General features: G+C 39.9%; 1 protein-coding gene across 3 annotated transcripts in view; it reads right to left on the bottom strand.

Annotated features, from left to right (window-relative positions):
• col9a1c (collagen, type IX, alpha 1c) overlaps positions 1-18640 on the bottom strand; it is a 39642-nt gene that overhangs the window by 7322 nt on the left and 13680 nt on the right. The window contains exons 5-27 of one of the 3 annotated variants that reach the window (XM_084423002.1): positions 16783-17179; positions 15243-15323; positions 14455-14472; positions 13845-13937; positions 12695-12730; positions 6103-6174; positions 5712-5756; positions 5391-5426; positions 5144-5167; positions 5008-5061; positions 4573-4644; positions 3880-3921; positions 3434-3493; positions 3193-3246; positions 3020-3073; positions 2865-2918; positions 2509-2562; positions 1046-1099; positions 899-952; positions 721-774; positions 460-513; positions 190-234; positions 38-91 (exon numbers count right to left, since the gene is read on the bottom strand). In XM_084423002.1, the coding sequence (XP_084279128.1) occupies positions 38-91; positions 190-234; positions 460-513; positions 721-774; positions 899-952; positions 1046-1099; positions 2509-2562; positions 2865-2918; positions 3020-3073; positions 3193-3246; positions 3434-3493; positions 3880-3921; positions 4573-4644; positions 5008-5061; positions 5144-5167; positions 5391-5426; positions 5712-5756; positions 6103-6174; positions 12695-12730; positions 13845-13937; positions 14455-14472; positions 15243-15323; positions 16783-17179 (1561 nt within the window). The remainder of the gene's footprint in view (positions 1-37; positions 92-189; positions 235-459; positions 514-720; positions 775-898; positions 953-1045; positions 1100-2508; positions 2563-2864; positions 2919-3019; positions 3074-3192; positions 3247-3433; positions 3494-3879; positions 3922-4572; positions 4645-5007; positions 5062-5143; positions 5168-5390; positions 5427-5711; positions 5757-6102; positions 6175-12694; positions 12731-13844; positions 13938-14454; positions 14473-15242; positions 15324-16782; positions 17180-18640) is intronic. The other 2 variants (XM_084423003.1, XM_084423004.1) reach the window with 2 other exon arrangements.

Raw genomic sequence — 18640 nt, 5'->3', positions numbered from 1 at the left:
TGCATACAAGTGCAAAAAGAAATACCATAATACTCACATCTTTACCAGGAAGTCCAACTGGACCAGTCAGTCCTATAGAACCAAGATCACCCTGTAATGGAAAGAGTGTAATTGCTTGCTATGGCATCACTGTTTTAAAATTGAAATGAGATTCAGCATATATATTTTTTTTTATATAATGATGTTAACCTTTTGGCCTGCGGGCCCCACGAGTCCCTGTTTTCCTGGCAAGCCCTAAATTTGAGATGCAATATTGTTAAGTCAAGGTGAGTCACAGATTACAAATTATAGTGTGCAAAATGTCATTCGATAGCTTTAATATACAGTACATTCTATAATAATTTAATCTAATTAGATTAATATAATGTAATTACAAGTACATAACCCAGATTAAATATAATCAGTCACTACCCAGCACTGAGCACATGCACATAAATATACATGAATTGATTAACTCACTGGAATTCCCACAATTCCTCTGACACCAAGGGCTCCGGGCAGACCTGGGTCTCCCTGTCAAGCAGACAGCAAATCAAATCTCAAAATCTTCCAAAGTTTTTATCATTGAACGAGGCAGATTTAAGAATCATCAATTTGTCACAAAATTTTAGTTAACAAAAAATGTCAAATACAGCATCATAAAAACTGGATATGCATGCAGTGTAGCAGGTACAAATGGAAATGTTTTTCCATGAATTTTGAATCATCATCATAAGTCACCTTCTCTCCTGGGGCTCCTGATGCTCCATCAGATCCATGGTTTCCTGGCTCACCCTACACATAACATCCTCTTCATCATCATTAAAGTTATCAAAGACATTTCAAGTGATTCTTTCAGAACATAATTATTATCATTTTGAGCATAAATCTACTGAGAACTGATCAATCCGTCACTCACAGTGTCACCCTTGGCACCCGCAGCTCCTTTCTCTCCCGGCGCTCCGATCGCACCCTAAAACAACACATTACATTTTGTCAGAAACAAACCAGGTTTCTTTAAAAGTGTTCTCGAGTAGGGTATATCATACGGACAGCAATAACTCACATCATCTCCTTTGGGCCCAAGATGTCCCTGTCGCCCTCTGATGCCTTCAACACCCTGTTAAGACACATAAATATTCATTTACTTCACTAAACCCAATATAGAATTCATTATCTGTACAAAATAACTGTTAGTTGACCAACTGCACTCAAATTTGCAGCATCCTGACAAAGCTTTAACTTTAAATTTACGGAGTGTCTATTTACACCAAGAGCAAATAGCCCACCTTGTTGGCAGAGGCTATTTACACTAACTTCGCCCACCATTATCTGATTGGGCCAGACGAAATGACCAAATAAATCCTGCTGGGAACAGGATCAGTGGTGTGGAGAGTAAGGCGGGTGGCGTTAGCTTTTGACTTGGTTTAAATCCACCTTTTACCAACTCATTCTTCTCCCTTTTCCCATCACATATCAGCTCAAAAATATTCGAAAAGCATAAATAAAGAGCATAACAGGGATAGAATAGCTGCAATATAGTGTTTAATGGGTAGGGTTAGGGTGGGCTTTAGAGACAGGGACAAGTAATGTCCCAATAAAGCAGCATTAATTTATGATTTTAATAAATACAATCATATAAACTGAATATGTTGTTATTATTGCACTGTTGTATAATATACTACAATACACTGAGGTGCAAAGAGTATCTGCCACTATTTGCGCGAAGTAAAAATAGCATCTTACTACTATTTACACTTAAATACAATTACACTTTATTTTGATGGTCCACTTTATACATTCTACTAACTATAAGTAACTTTGCAACTACATGTCAATTAACTCTCATTAGAGTATTAGTAGACTGTAGCAGACTGTTAGGTTAGGTGTTAGGTGTTCGGGTTAGTGGAATAAGTTGACATGTAGGTGCAAAGTCACTATAGTCAGTATAATATCTGTTGGGGGAACATCATAAAAAAGAGTTAGCAAATATTAAGCAGACAGTTTACTCATACTCTAATGAGAGTTAGTTGACATGTAGTTGCAAAGTTACTTATAGTTAGTATAATGTCTAAAGTGGAGCATCGAAATAAAGTGTTACCGAAAATACTGCTATTTTTACTTAACATAAATTTAAGGCAGCGATAGATGCCATTTACACTTAGTAATGCTGAAAATGTATTTACTAAAATTGTATACAATATATTTATACTAAATATAGATATTATAATACTTTACATAATAAATATTCTTTTTAGTTTAGTATTTATTTAACTCATTTATACACTCGTGATGCCACAGGACTGTTCTCTATCTCCCTAAAATAACTTGATATCATCTTAAAATCTTGCTTTATATCCTATAAGCTCTGTTGAACCACATTTCCACTAGACTAGCTTGCCGAACAGTCTTTTCTCATAAATATCAGATAAAGACATGAATCATCTGTGCTTTGATGCCGGACTTTAGTTCAGAAAGACAGTGTATAATTGATTAAAAAAGAACATCTGTGAAATACTGCTCACGTACTGGGGATCCTGGTGGTCCGGTGGGTCCTGGGATCCCGTTGAATCCAGGAGGACCCTGCAGACATGAAACAGACAGGCTTAAACTTTAACAAAGTTCATTGTGCTTAGCTAGAAGAACAACATTTCTATTGCTTTTGTGTTGTCACACAAGCCTAAAATAGTATGCCCTGCATACATTATGCTCACACAGCAGTTTTAATCTGTACAATCACTGCAGATGTTATTTGATTGGCTTAAACAAATGTAATAAGTATTTCATGCATTGATCGGGCTGGAGGATATTGCTCTGCAAGCGTTCCTCTGGTGTCTTGCTCTTTCCTCATCTGATGCAGATGAAGAAGATGTTTAAAGTCTTACCCGATCTCCTTTATCGCCATGAGGTCCAGGGAATCCGATAGGACCTCGCTGACCCTGCAGGGAATTTGAGTTAAAACTATGACAATGTGTCAAAAAGAGATATTCTTGTGGTGGCAGATAATATTAAAAAGTTGAACACATCTAAGTCTTCATACATCATCTCCTGCACGTCCAGGAGGGCCTGACTCTCCAGCGGTCCCTCGCTCTCCCTGTAAATAAAGAAGAGAATGACTGCAGTGCTTGTTGATTAATCACTCTGAAGAGCTTGTCTATAGCCATTTCTAGGTTTTTATCATTCTTAAGAAGCATTTTTTCAGAGCACTCTTACCTTTTCACCCTGGATACCTGGCACACCGTCCACACCTGGAAGACCACGATGTCCCTGGCAGAGAGATTCAATTTAATAACACCTTCATTCATTCGAAAAGTAGTTGGGAGTTTGGCCAAAGAAACGCTCTATAGTGAGCAAACTGATGTACAGCTACATGATTAGAGGAATGATTCATGTCTGAAGCACAAGCACAGATGTGTTACGTGCCAAAGTTTATTACTTAGGGGTAGGGACTCACCTTCATCCCTGGCAGACCAGGCAATCCCTGTGGTCCAGATGGGCATGTTGCCTGGCACTGCTAACAAAATGAGACACACAAACGCATTAGGCCTATTCATCACTAACTGCAGGATCAGACAGGAAGTGAAGAATAACACAACCAGCCTGTAGCTCACCAGAGACATGCAGAAGGAGCACTGAAGATTGATGATGATGGAGCATAACAGACACTGCAGCCGATTGTCAACTCTTAAAAAACATTTGCTGCATTTTCACGAGCCAATGATAAATTATAAAGCAAATATAGTGCACGTTGACATATTTTCCAAGTTCTATATGTTGCATGCTGTATCTTTTGGTGTTCTAAGATATAGGCCTTTGGCAGAACATTTCTTGAATGCTGATGTGCAGGTTTTGTGTGTCCATGTGAAGCATGAATGTTATTAAAATCTAACAAGCACTCACAGTCTCCCCACTTCCCTCAGGGTTCCCAGCACCTGGTGGCCCCTACGGACAGCAGAAGGACAGCAGCATAGTTTAGATTCAGACACACACTTAAGCAAAGCCCCTTTTAAAATCCTCAAAGGTTACAGCGTTCAGGACAGATCTGTGTGAAAGCTCTGCGTTAGTTCTAAACCCTCTGAAAGCCAACAGAAGTCACCTGAACCAATTAAAGTAAGGTTTAAAAGCAGAGACAAAAAGTCTTAGGATGTATAAAGACAAAAAGTGAATTACAGTGTATAACAGATAGCCGACGGCAAAACTTCAAGAGCCAAATTTGAAGTTTTGTATCTGTTAGTAGCCTATATGTTTGGTTAGGTAATGCTAATGGTACTGCTAAAAGTTGACGAAATTAATAACATTTGTAATGCAGTAATGTAATTGTAAATGTAGTCTAATGCAAATTTGGACAATAAAAGTACATGAAAGTCCCCCCCCCCCTTTCTAGATTAAAAATCAACGATGTAAACGAAAACTGAATACAGTGAGACATAAACATAAACTCTAAAATTAAAGCTCTACCATTGAGTGTTCTGGTTATATGTACACTAAACTAAATTAAGCCCATTACAGTTGCTTGAAAGTTGTTTGAAAGCATTTGCCATATGTACATTTGCTAAACTTATGAAATATGTCAATGGTAGAAGCCGGTCTTACTGCTGGTCCTGGAGTTCCTGGTGGGCCTGGTGGTCCTGGGAGCCCAAGTCCTCCTCTTGGTCCAGGAGGACCCTGGAAAAATATCACAAAGGATATTTATATTCTGGTAACAGAGACAATCAATAAAGCGATGACAACAAGAGCAACATTAGATATGAAAACCGATATGTAATGAATGTAATTTTATATTGCAAAGGTGGCACAGAAGCGCTTCTGAAATGGCATTTAGGTGTCTTTACACAGACTGTTTAATGCAGCCTAAAGGTGGCATGAATGAATTTCACAGCAATTATAACTGTATACTTTGATCCTAAGGGCTGAAGTGGTCAGAGCAGCCATAATTTAGTCAGGCTTTTATACAGCACTACACAGAATTTAGCTACACAGCCTTAACTCTTTAGCTAGTATTAATGCACTGCGTAACACACCACCAACCTCTGGTCCGATGTTTCCCTCATCTCCTGGAGTACCAGGCTTCCCTGGGGGTCCCTGCATGAGTGGAAAATAGCATTAAGAAGTGTAAATGTGGAAATAAAAGGGAGTTTTTGTTTTTGTTTTGTTTTTTACATACTGGAGGCCCAACAGTCTCTGGTCCCTAGAAGAAGAAAAAAAAACAACAACAGAATAAGTCAAACCTCCAAAATGCATAATTTGTCTAAAAAGCATGGTACAGGCATTTTTGCAAAGTAAATAATCAAAAACACAAGAAAATAATAATATGACAATACAATGTCAATAGAACACGTCAACATCACAAAAACATTTAGCATTTAACAGTGAAGCACTTGTTTGCTTTACAAAACGAGGAAAAGGCTTACCGGGGGTCCGGCAGCTCCAGGGAAACCAGGAAGACCCTACAACCCCCCCCCCCAAAAAACAAATCTTAGCATAATGACATGAATTCACAGTCCAATGAGAGTTTCACAATTTGTAAAAAAAAAATAAAAAAAATAATAATAATTGTGCATTTTATGAAAGACTATTTTGCAGGGTAATAGCAAATTATGAAGAATCTGAGAAAATGCATCATTTTATTGATATCGCGCTGTTCCGCAATCATGGAATCATGAAAAACTGCAGGAAATGAATGTGAACTCAAACAGACAGTTAATTTAAGGGGTCTTTCTGAGGTCTCTTACTCTTTCTCCCACTGGTCCTCGTGGCCCCATGGGGCCCATTGGTCCCTACACATATATAAAGAGAACCAATTAACATCAAAGTGATTCATTTAGCACAATGAAATAAAACAGTTTGTGTGCAGCTGTGAAACTGATTACACGTTATTGATCGTCTCATTGGTAACTCTTTGCAATAAGGACCCATCGCATTGACTAACATTTTAAGAATGAGCAATACATTTGTGATAGTATTTATTTATTTTTGTTAACGTTCGTTAATAAAAGTACAACTATTCATTGTTAATTTGTGTTAACTAATGCAGTTAACTAATATTACCAGATGGAACTTTATTGGAAAGTGTTATCGTCTCGTTTAGGTTGTGTTATTAAGGTCATGTGTCTCAATACTAACCAATAGTCCCGGGGCCCCCTGCAGTCCTCTCTGTCCTGGCAGTCCAACCTCCCCTCGATCTCCTTTACTGCCCTACGACACACACAGAAAGACAAAAACAGTTTTATCACCATTCAGCATCGACTGCAGCTGTTGCTAAGATATGGCGGAGCACGGTGGGTCTATTCTAACATAGTTAGCGATGCCTCTTTGCATCTGTCCTCATCTGATAAGACGAGAGTCAGCTCTGAGCTGCATTTCACCTATTTATGACACACCAGAATTCAACCACGCTTTCCCTAAATAGATATTGACACAGGAAGCTGGATTGATTGGCTGTGTTTTGGATCTGGAAGCCTGTAAATGCATTTTCTCATTAGGAGTTATAATACAAAACTTGCTGCTCTGTTTTAATGGGTATAGCGGTCAAGTTCAATAAAGGTAATATTCAATCTTACTGAATGAACGCCAAGTTTTAATTTTAGTCTGAAGAAGTTTATACTTCATAATTCATGTGACACATAGGGGATTGTTCAAATGTAGTTCTCAGAACTCTGTTCTCATTTTTTTAAGGAAAATCCAGCATTGCAGATATCCCTTCTCAATTACTATTATTAGTAGTTTTTTGTTGTAATTCAAACAGTACACTATTTTCTATAGAAAATGTTTAAAAGAACAAGTTATCTATTTTTATACTGTGCATTTTCATATTGTGTTGCCTACTTATTTTGTAATACACATTTAAAATTTTAGTGTGATTTTTATTAGAATTGTTTGTGTTTTATTATATTTTAAACAGTACACACACACACACACATATATATATATATATATATATATATATATACTGTTTTTTTTCATTACACAAATATAATCACAATATAGTTCCCTTTCAGTCGAGAACGTCAGACGTAGTCGACGTCGACAGAAATGGGATCACGCTAGGGAGCCAATTGTCTTCGAGCACGAGCAAATAAAATTTTGCGTGCGTGATTTGCATCACACACTCCGCCCAGCGGAGCAGGTATAAATACGAAAGTGGATGCACGCACTAGTTGCTTTTTGCTTCGGAGCCGTTCGATGGTGTCTGAAGAGTGTTTTGAGTATCTTCTACGAGTGAGTGTGTCGATGTTTTTCTGGAAAGACTCTCCCAGTGCTCGTGGTTTCTACAGCGCGGTACAGAGGTGGTCACGAGCTTTGAGCTCTCAACTGCTGTTTTAACAGCAACAAAGTCATTGTTTGTTTGTTTGTGTGTTGACGGTTGGTTGAGGGCGAAAAAGTGAGTGCTTCACTATCTCAGTTTGCTGAGATAGTTTTGCCGCGGTCATTCCCTGTGTGCTCCGGCACTGGTGACGGGTTCCATTTCTAAAAGAGCAACACAGGTGTGAGTGCGTCTTTTTCAAGATGCCATTTCATCCGTGCGTTTCTGGGTGCGGTAAGGCTTTGTCCCCCTCTGACGGTCACGAAAGCTGTATCACGCATCTGGGCTTACAGCACGCTGAGGCAGCTTTGGTGGATGACTCATGTTCCCATTGCGGGAATATGACCATCTCGGCGTTGAGGTCAAGACTCGAATGAGCGGACCACCCAGGGATGGAGGGTTGCTCTGGGAGATGGTCACCGATCCACTCCCTTCATCCGGAGGAGGGCCGGGTGAAGCTTTTCTGTTTTATGTGTGTGTCTGTTCCGCCGCTGGCTCCCAGAAAAGCGGAGCCAGCAGTACCCACATATTCAAAGAAAGAGCAATTTTCTATTCCTGGGCCCCAAGAGGGCTAGTCTGACGGTGTGTGACCCTGTAAAGCCTTACACCCCTCAGCCCCCTCTTCTTCGCCAGCTTCTTCATCCGCCTTCTCACGCTTCCTCTGCCACCCAGTGGAGTCAGGTAAGTGTTGCACAGCACACTCAGATCCTGCTTCGGGCCGCCTTGGGCCTCTCGAGCCGGATCCCTGACCTCCACCTCGCTGCCCCACCTCGGGTACGTCTGTGGTTCCTGGCCCCTGGTCCGGTTTTGTCGAAATCTAAAACGCTTCCAACCGATGCCCAGCCTGGCCTCATTCGGCACCTTCAGACCCGGCTTGTGATTCAGTTCGCTTGGCTTCCACCAGGCTCAGTGAGATTTATCATACCTAGGTGTTGAGCAGAAATGCTCCTAAAAGATTTTTTTAGTGAGATTCATCACACCTAGGTGTTGAGCAGAGCTCCTGTCCTGTGTGTGTGCGCCGCAGTCCTACTGGCGAAGGACGCATGCTAGCCATTCCCTCCAGCCGGTATGGAGTCTGGCTTCAGAGCCTGTACTTCATTGTACCCTTATTATGTGGTGGGTTACGACCATCTTGGTTCTGTGTCAACTAATACGGGCCCTTTTTCGAAAGCCTCCGTATACCTGTAAACACAGAGTTGCATTTTCAATGCCCTGTCCCCAAGCTTGGTCTGCAGTGTTCGACCTGAAAGACGTGTACTTCAGATCTCTATCCTTACGCTCCACAGGCTTACTGTGTTCTTGCGTTGAAGGTTCGAAGTATCAGTACATGGTCCTACCCTTCGAGTGCTCCATAGCCAGTTGGGTCCTCAGGTCAACTGGGAAAGAGTAATCTCGCCCCAATTCCGAGTTTCTCTTTTCTAGTATGGAGGTGGTCTCGGTCTAGCACATCTCTCAAGTGAGGTGTGCCAGCTCAGTGCTATGTAGAGGTAGGAAAGGGTCCCACTGAAACTTTCAGAGGCTCCTGGGGCATATGGTAGATGCAGCCGCATGGCTTCCTCCATATGAGACCGCTTCAGCACTAGCTTGATGACCGAGTCCCTAAGGTGGCCGTGGCAGAGCGACACGCTCTACTGGCCTGTCGCCAAACCCTCAGCCCATAAGTAGACCTTTGTTCCCCGGGCAAGTCGCTCCTGGAACAAGAGTCCTCCAAATGATGGCTGAGGGGCCACGTATAAAGGGCATGCAGTAACAGAGCTCTGGGCTTCCTCTGACTGCATTGGTATTCATTGCCTCGAGTTGCGTACAGCCCCTCGTTTCGAGACACCACTGCTCAGCGAGCTTGTGCTGTTCTGACAACATTGCGACCGTTGAGCCGCGCTCCCCTCGCATGTTGTAACTCGCCCGCCACCTCCTCCTTGGAGTCAAAAGCTTCTAAGGTCGCTTCGTTCCACCTATTTTTCCGGCCCGCTCACTCGTGCCGCTCACAAGCCTCATGACAGCCTCCGGTCCGGATACAGTGGAGATTCCATCCCCAGCTGGCCAGCTGTTCGGACCACTTCGGGGCCGACAGCCACGTCTGTTGCCCCTCCGAACTCGTCCTACGCCAGTTGTTCCTTCTCTTGTCTGAGCGGATATCCCTCGACAAAAACTCTGGCCACAGCTGGCCCTGGGCTCCGTAGAAATGCGTCCCCCAGTGAGCCTTCTTGCACTATGGTGCTTAAATCAGGAAGAGAACAAATTCAGTGATCTTCATCACACCAGGTGTTGAGCAGAAATGTTCCTGTAGCTCAGTGAATTCCATCACACTCATGTCTTGAGCAGAGATGCTCCTGATGCTCAGTGATACCCTTCACATCTAGTGTTGAGCATTGCTCCTGTCTTGTGCAATGGAGCAGGTCTTGTTAGTTGCCCCTTGTTGGCCAACCAACTTCCTCCTCTCGACAGCCTTCCTGACACCTTCCTCTGAGCATATTCTCAGGGATGGGGCACGATGGCACCCGCGTCTAGACCTTGGAAAGTTCCAGGTCTGGTTCTAGTAAGAACGGGACACGGTGGTTCTGGTCTACCGCAAGAATTGTTATGCAGTAGAGACCATCACTTCTGTGAGCACCTCTAGAAAGAAGCTTGCTCCTCTAATAGAAGTTGAACCTATTCGTTGAATTGAGTCTTCTCTCCGTGAGGAGATCCCGAAGGTGTTCGATCACTTCAGTGCTCCCTTTTAAGAACTGCTTATGGTCGGAGTGACGGCTGTCCCCTCCACCTCAAGATGATGTGGCTTCTACACTGGCACACATCATGAGGCAGTGGAATCAAACGGAGTGCGATTTGATCGTCAGGTCCCTGAGGCGAGCAAGGAGATTTATAAACACCTTGCGTCCCCTCCTTACCCTCTTGGCTTTTCTCTGGTGCTACTGCACTGCAGAGACTGCCCCTGAGCCATCGCAGGCAGTGAGTTAAAAGATTCTATTTTTTAAGAAACAGTTGTCCTGCTTGCGTGGTCTCCACTAGAGGGTAGGGACTTGCTAGCTTTCAGTCAACGAGTTGTGCCTGGAATTCGGCCGGCTAACTCTCACAAGTTGTGACCCTGGTCTGAATGTGTGCCCAAGGTTCCTACCTCTCCTACGGGACCAGGTGGTGAGCCCGCAAGCGCTGCCCCGGAGGAGGCAGACCCAGCCCTGGCTTTTCTCTGTCCATCCGCCTCAGTGCAGTTATACGTGATTAGAATGCAAACCCTAGACCTTAGACCAGCTCTATCTGTTATGGGAACCAGCAGAAGGGAAGGCTGTTTCCAAGCAGAGCTTGGCCCACTTCAGACTGGTTCCCTTTGTCTTGGTGAGTAATCCCAAGATGCACGTGCCACCTGGGCGGTGAGCTCCTCCTAAGTGAGAGTACTGCTCCCTCCTAGGCCTTGGCATACTGTGCCTCGCTGAACAAATGTTAAATAGAGTTGGGGGCTGGGCGACACCTATACACATCTAGCATGTGTCCCGATCTGTTGCTTCCCGTGGACTCCCTTCACATGAAGCCAGTTTCACCGTAAGCACAGTTCAAAGTGTCGGCTTGCTGCGCCATTCCCCTCCTATGGACTGGATAAGTGCGCAATTTTGCTCCAGTAGAGTTCCCCTTAACCGAACCCTGTTGAGTTCCTCCGGTATTGGACGTGGCGGAGCGTCCGAAGCCAGGCCTACCACTCGTATACACTAGTGGAACCTGTGTTAGGCTGGGTCCATATGTTGTGATCCCTACAGCGATCCCATATGTGTATTATTCCACGGTACGGCTCCTTGCGGTGAGCCAGTGTCTTCCCTTAGCCTGCTGGTTGATCCTCCCCCCTGTTTAGGCTGGAGTCATCCCAGTGACATTCCATACAGTATGTTGTACTGCCTGGTCAGCCGCCCAGTCCATATGTGTATTCCCACATGTTACCTCCCCTTCGAGCCAGGATGTTGTTTCCGCAGCGTACTTTTCCTTCCTTGACAAAGGTACGCTTTCCCAATAGTCTTGTAGGAACAGCAGTTGACTTCCCTGGCCTAAGCCTCGCCCTTCTACGCCTCAGAGTTGCGGGGGGACTTGAGGCTTTCTACCCAGGCACTGGAAGGTGGCAGCTCTAGTGGCGTTTTCCAGGGTTAAAGATCCCATTTCAGTTGGCGTCGACTATGTCTGACGTTCTTGACTGAAAGGGAACGTCCTGGTTGCGTATACAACCCACCGTTCCCTAAAGGAGGGAACGGAGGACGTAATCCCTTTGCCACTATAGCTGGACCATCGCTGACCGAGTTCTCACGGCTCCTCAGCGTAAAGCAACTAGTGCATGCATCCACTTCCGTATTTATACCCGCTCCGCGGGGCGGAGTGTGTGATGCAAATCACGCACGCAAAATTTAATTTGCTCGTGCTCGCATGCTCGAAGACAATTGGCTCCCTAGCGTGATCCCATTTCAGTCAACGTTGACTGAGTCCTGCGATGTTATATATTTATAAAGTGTATATATACAGTGTATATACAGTGCTATGCATAAGTTTAGACACCCATGCTATTTCAGCATTCAGGTTTTATTTCAGTTAGCCTAATAGCTGGTTTGATTTGCATTGAGAGATGATCTTATGGAAAGTACTCCATGCCAATCTCTAGGTATGGTGAAGGCTATGTGATGATGTGGGGCTATTTTAATTCCAAAGGCCAAGGGGACTTTATCAGGATGCATAGTATCCTGGATCCATGAAGTAACTGGCCTTTAAAAATAAAAATCTGCCTGCCTCTATGGGAATTTAACATAGGGGTGTCCAGACTTATGCACCATGTATTTTAAGGAAGAACATTTATTTATTTACGATACATTATTCATTCACAAAGAAAATTGGTGTCCTTAAAGGTTGGATTTTTCCTAATTTTTTTAATTAAGGCATTAACTTCAATTTCCAAAAGATGATTTTTTATTCCTCTTTTTAGTCAACTTTAGCATGGGTGTCTAAACTTATGCATAGCACTGTATATATATTGTTTAAATTTTTAGTGTTGATGTAAAAACTTTTTTTGTTTTTTTTTAATTAGAATAGTATATCAGTATATCATTAATATATATATTAATTATATATCAGCTTTATAATTGTTAGTACTTACAAACTTAATTTTTTTTTAGCTGGTTTAATAAAAAAAAGAGAATATAATGATATATCAGCTTTATAATCTTTGTAGCTAACAAACTATTTATTTTTAGTGTTTAATAATAATAATAATAATAATAATAATAATAGATTTATATATCACCTTTATAATCGGCTCATCAGTATCGGTCAGTATCAATTTAAATATCAGTGCATCCCTTTTCCTAACTCTAGGACAAACTTTTAGAACAATGTCTCCCTGAAGATGTTGGAGATGAAGATGTTTCTTCAATGTTCCATACTTACCGGAGCTCCAGGGGTTCCCGGGGTACCTGGAATACCCTGAAGAACAGAAGAATTTCTGTTATTAACATTAGGTGCTTAAAAAAAAAAAAAAGTAAGTCAGTCAGTGACACCAATGAGCCAATCTCCAATGAGCAACTCCTGCCTCCCTGAACAAGAGAATAAATCCCTAATGAGCTGCCCGGGACGAAAGAACAAATGTTTTATTAGCTTTTGTCGAAGACTGAGCAATTCTAATGGAGGTTCATTAGACTTTTAGTACAGGACTGGATCACAGAAGATGACAATACAAAAGAACACAAGTAAAAAAAGTATTGTTCCAACTGATAATCAGTTTGATTTGAGCATCGCTACAGTGAATGAATAGGAAAATCGAATCCTTTGTCAATTGTGTAACTAAATATCTTGTTTAATTATGTTACAGCTAGCATACAGTATGTCATCATTACTGTATGTATTTTCTATTTTTCCCAAATAATAATAATTAATAGTGAATTAATATGATAATAATAAAAATAAAAATAATTAAACACATTCATTATTTAAAAAATATTGTTTTGCCATATTTGTGTACAATATGCATCAGATCTACTGGTAATTTCTCATATAAACATGTGAAGTTGACTAAAGGCAACACACCCCAGACGAACAGGGTAAAAAAAAAAAAAAAAAAAAAGTTTCCCATTTAATTGATTATATTAAGAATTGCACATATTTTTTGTATCAATTTTTTCCTGACATGCTTTTAAATATGCAAATGAGGCATTGTCAAATCAATTTCCAGAATAGGAATCTGAGGAAAGGATAAAGCCAGTTTTTACAGAGGGGATTTTGCATTTTCCTTTTTATCACTCCATAAATAAGAAAATACTGTCAACAGCCAGAAAACCGTCACCATGTTTTTAGGAAAATAATGTTGTGTTAAACTGACTCGTTTGGAGAAAAGCCTTTAAGTGTATGCATAGTAACTGAAATCTACAGACACAAACAGATAAAGTACAAGAAAATAAAGACTTTAGTGTTATTTGGATGTTTTCTTTCCACTAGTCTGAAAAACATGTTATGAAAAGCCAAATAGCCCAAAATCTCAAAATTGTCTGTAGTGTCTTGCTTTCATACAGTAGTCATATTTATATTGAACAAAAAGACATACGTCTCTCCCGTCTCTGCCATCTTCTCCTTGGGGTCCACGAGGCCCCTCAGGACCCTCAGGGCCGGGGGGACCAGGGATTGGTTTGGGATCCGGCTGTAAAGTGTTGAAGGAGTAAAAGAAGGAAACCGATGAGTAAATGTAAACATGAAATGTTTTAGAATCCTTTTTATAATTTGCTGTGGTCACAAATAATCTGTTTCATTAAACAAAATCAATAACTGGAAAGGCTACAAATAATCTCTCTCCCAGGGACCTTAAACAATTACTTTAACACAATAAAGAATAAAATGTAAATCATTATCTCTCTGCCGCCAGCTTCTCTTTATTAGCTTAAGCTTCAAGCGAGCCAAGGACATTTTGAAAGTAACCGTATTCTTTCAAGGATGGTTTTGTGAAATTCCAAAGAAATTTCTTAATAAAATATCATATTATTTACCTTGTGGTGTAAATAATCTTATATATAAATACATAAAAGCTGTTCCAGGTCATGTTTTGTGTATTGCAGTAAGTACAGCAGGTAGCAATGAGTCACTGCAGCAACAAAGCATTGTAGTAGATGATGATGAGTAATGATAAATTAAAGAAAAACAAAGTAAAAAAAATCAAATACCTCAGCATTGGCATACATCTGAAGAAGCGAGAGAGAGAGAGAGAGAGAGAGAGAGAGAGAGAGAGAGAGAGAGAGAGAGAATTAAGATTATTGCAGAGTTAGTGAAAGTGAAAACCCTTCACCAAAAAGAGAAAGCACACCTGTAGATGGCGCCACAACATGCGGCCTACGATAGTGCCCCGCCGGCCAACCCGTCAAAAAACAAAGCAAATGCGTGAATGTCGACATTGACGTCAACCGTTAAGTGGCGAAGTGAGATGTTGAGGCAACTAGCGTTTCCAGTCAGCCATAGCAATAAACTCTATATTTTTAAGGTTGTACATTGGTTATGCAATGCATATATTAGAATGAAAGTAATGCTATTGATAATAATTTATTCAAAATTGTGACTAAAGTCTTAAATTGTACAATTGTATTTACCGTTTACCACTGAAAAACATATTTAACTAGCTTAAGGTGGTTTACATTTACATTTATGCATTTGGCAGATGCTTTTATCCAAAGCAACTTACATTGCATTTCAAGGTCCACATTTACATTCTTATTAGTTCTTGCTTTCCCTGGGAATTGAACCCATGACCTTGGTGTTGCAAGCGCAAACGCTCTACTGTTTGAGCTACAGGAATCTACTTGGTTTGATGGCCAAACCACCTTTCAGCCTTTCAGCAGGAAACTGACTTGATTTTTCCATATTTAAGTTGTTAAACATGAAAAAAAAAAAAAAAAAAAAAAAACCTTGATTGGTCCGTTTCTCATTTAAGACAAAACAGGAAATGATGAAAGCATACCTCAGTCAGAGGAAGTTCCATACAGCTCTCTCTCTGAGCTCTCTTTGGGTCACAGTGAATCAGCATCCACTGCAACTCAAACTGGAAAACATAAAACAACCAAGTTACTGCTTTATTTGTACGGTAACTGCAACAACAATCTGCTTCATGTGGTGTTGAACATGAAAAGTGATGCACAGTCTCTGTTCATCTGTTTGTAAGTTCTCTTCATAAATAAATAAATGCGTAATCCAGCCTATATGCTCGTCCTGTAACTTCGTGATTACAAATGAAAATGTGAATGAATACAAAAGCTATGGCATGTCTTATTATCATTTAATTGAAATGACAGGTAATAATAGATTATGACAGAATTTTTATGACCCTGTCCGTCAAAATGAAAGTCTAACGCAACCACTGGACTACATATACAAACCTTTTATGATTTACATATATCAGCTTTAGGTCTTCTGTTTTAGTTCACTGTAAGATGTGACTGAGAGCATTATCAGATTTTGTATCCGTCCTTTGGACAGGAAGTGACAAGGTGCTGAGGTTCAGTAATCTGGCAGTAACACTCGTCAGACAGTGTGACAGTTACACATTTATCACAGGTGGATGTGATGGATTTGGCAGGTGCGGGGGTGACAGTAACATTCATCAAATACAGTAGAGATCAAAACAACTGAATTAACCCTTCCAAGCAGGTTCAATATTAGTTACAAATTGTTCAAATCTTTGTTAACTATTTAAAATGCCATTTAAATGATTAATATCAAAGCAAAATCAAATCGTAACATCTTAACCTTGAAAGTATATGTCTGAACACAATGATATTAGAGGAGCACTAAGTATTTTCGGTTACATTTTAATTTAAGGTGTCCTTGTTACAGTGTAATTATACATTTAAGTACAGAGTTATATTAATGAACTAACTAAATCTACTTACTATAGGATTAGGGTTTGGTTTAGGGTTAGTTGCACGTACTTATTCATCAATTATTAGCTATTGTTTACATATTATTATATTAATACGTTACTACAGTACATGTAACGTAACAAGGACACTGTAAAATAAAGTGTTACCATATTTTTTGTTTATGTTTTGTTGGCCAATGCAACAGAGATAGATAAAATAATAATAATAATAAAAATAAAAATAAAAAATATTATTTTATATATATATATATATATATATAGCCAATGTAATTATTTTTTTCTGAATTTCTACATCTATGAAATGCATATTATTTGAGTGTAAATCATTTAAAAAATATGTCAAAACAAAAGTAAACTGTTAGTTTCTTAATGAATAAATTAGTCTCATTATCATCAACAATAACAACAACATTATTATTAAAAGTAATAAATACTTAAGTAGCCAATGCAATTTATTTTGTATATAATCTAAATCTATATGCAATTCATCACGAGACTGTACATTCTAAACACATCTGTCAAAAGAGAGAATGAATAAATAAATAAATAAACTCTTCATGTGTAATATTGCTGCACATTTAAGAAAGTGAAAAAGCACTACTGATGAAACTGTTGCTCTCACCACTACAGAGGTGTTGGGATCAGAATCCAGTCTTCCGATGAGAGTGTCTCCCTCTGTGTTGACATAGCCTTTCCTCTTGATGGGCTTCTGGTCCACCGGGTGACAGTCCACGTACAGCGTCACCAGCTCCTTCTCCACGCCAACCATCACCTTGTGCCATTTAGTGTTGAAGAGGACAGAGAGGCCCGGAAAGGTGACGGTCTGAACGTCTCCTTCCATAGTGGTGAGGAAGAACTCCAGGGCCTGCTGATCTCCATTGAGACGCATGCCTGCCTGCTTCAAGCCGTCTTCATCCACCACCTGCCAGATGTTCCACACCTTGTTCACGGTGTTCTTGATCATGCGGAAGGTGGTCATGAAGGAATACTCATCCGGGAAGCCCCTTGGAAAGTTCAGCCTGGTGGGAAACAAATACGGACATATATGTTCCATAATACAGGTTTGTTTGATTTTTTTCCCCACAATTGGATTGCAGACAGAAATCAAGATCCGTCAGTGCTGTTAGATACAAAAAAATTTATGTGTATCTGTTATGATCATATCATGGTTGCGACACAGCAAACGTATGTTACCTAATAATTATATATATATAGGTTTAGAAGCCCACTTTAAAGTTTTAAATGTATATTGTAATCTAAAATAAAATAAATTATTTATAATAATACAAGCATAATACAAATAAAATAAAGGTCCATTTGAAATGGTACGTTTGTGTTAAAAACATTCTAGTGATTAATTTATGTTAAATGTGGGGGGAAAGCCTGTTTCAAATGTTTAAATACATAATTGAATCTATATGATTATTGACATATGGCCTGTGGGTGAGTGTTTTTAGTTAAACTGTATAAAATAATCAAATAAATCAAATAAACTAATGGTCCATTTGAAATGGTATATTTGTGGTAAAAACATTCTAGTGATTCATTTAATAAAAATTGCCAAAAAATGGTCATACTGAAAAAACTATGGAAGGTAAAATGTGGGGGAAAAAACAAGGTTTTGAAGCAAATATATAATTTAATCTATTATATGAATATTGACCTATGGCCTATGGGTGGGTGGTTTTAGTTAAACTGTAGAAAAAAAGAAAAAAAAATTAAAAATGTAAAAAAATATATATATAAATTAAATTAAATTAATAAAATAAAATAAAATAAAATAAGAGAGAAAATGACATGAAATGGAACATTCTAATGATTTTTTTTCAAAGTAGACAAATTACCATTTTAAAAACTGATGGCAAATAATAATAAAAAAATGTTTTTCAAGAATTGCACTGTAAACGCTTACATTTTAAACTATAATGTTGCATTGGTAGGTTTGTTAAACAGAAAGTACTTCTGCAAATTCACAATGAAGTTACATTCTTGTTATGAAGCGCATCTATTTATAAATGGGATGTATTACCTCTAAGAATAGTAATCCACCTCCATTATTGTCTGATCATCAAGGGAATAGCCCTGCATTATACACACAGCTCGGCTTCAAGTTGTTCTGAGATAAAATTATGAATAACAAACAGATCAGAGAAGTGCACTTTCATCTTCAAAGCATGTGTGTCGTCCGTGAGTTATTTCAAAGGGACGGTGCTGGCTTTCATTGCAGTGTGTTAAAAAATCAGATCCCGGGCTGCAGGCGGTGAGTGAACAACACACACCATCTGAGAATCAATTACCTTGTCTGGTTTTACACGCACCCTCTCTGGGCTCGACCCCGTGTGGCGTTTTAACAAGCAGAGGTGCTCTGCGGGAGATGTTCTTACGAATGAAGCTACAGCGGCCTTTAACCAGCTTGTAAATGGATTAAGGCGAGGCCATAAATATGGAGTTTCCTGTTGGCTAGTAAAATAAATGAGGGC

Source organism: Rutilus rutilus (genome assembly GCF_951802725.1).
Source record: "Rutilus rutilus genome assembly, chromosome: 11".
Taxonomy (NCBI): Eukaryota; Metazoa; Chordata; class Actinopteri; order Cypriniformes; family Leuciscidae; genus Rutilus; species Rutilus rutilus.
The sequence above is the reverse complement of the archived record's forward strand: the minus strand, read 5'-3'. Positions and strand labels throughout refer to the sequence as shown.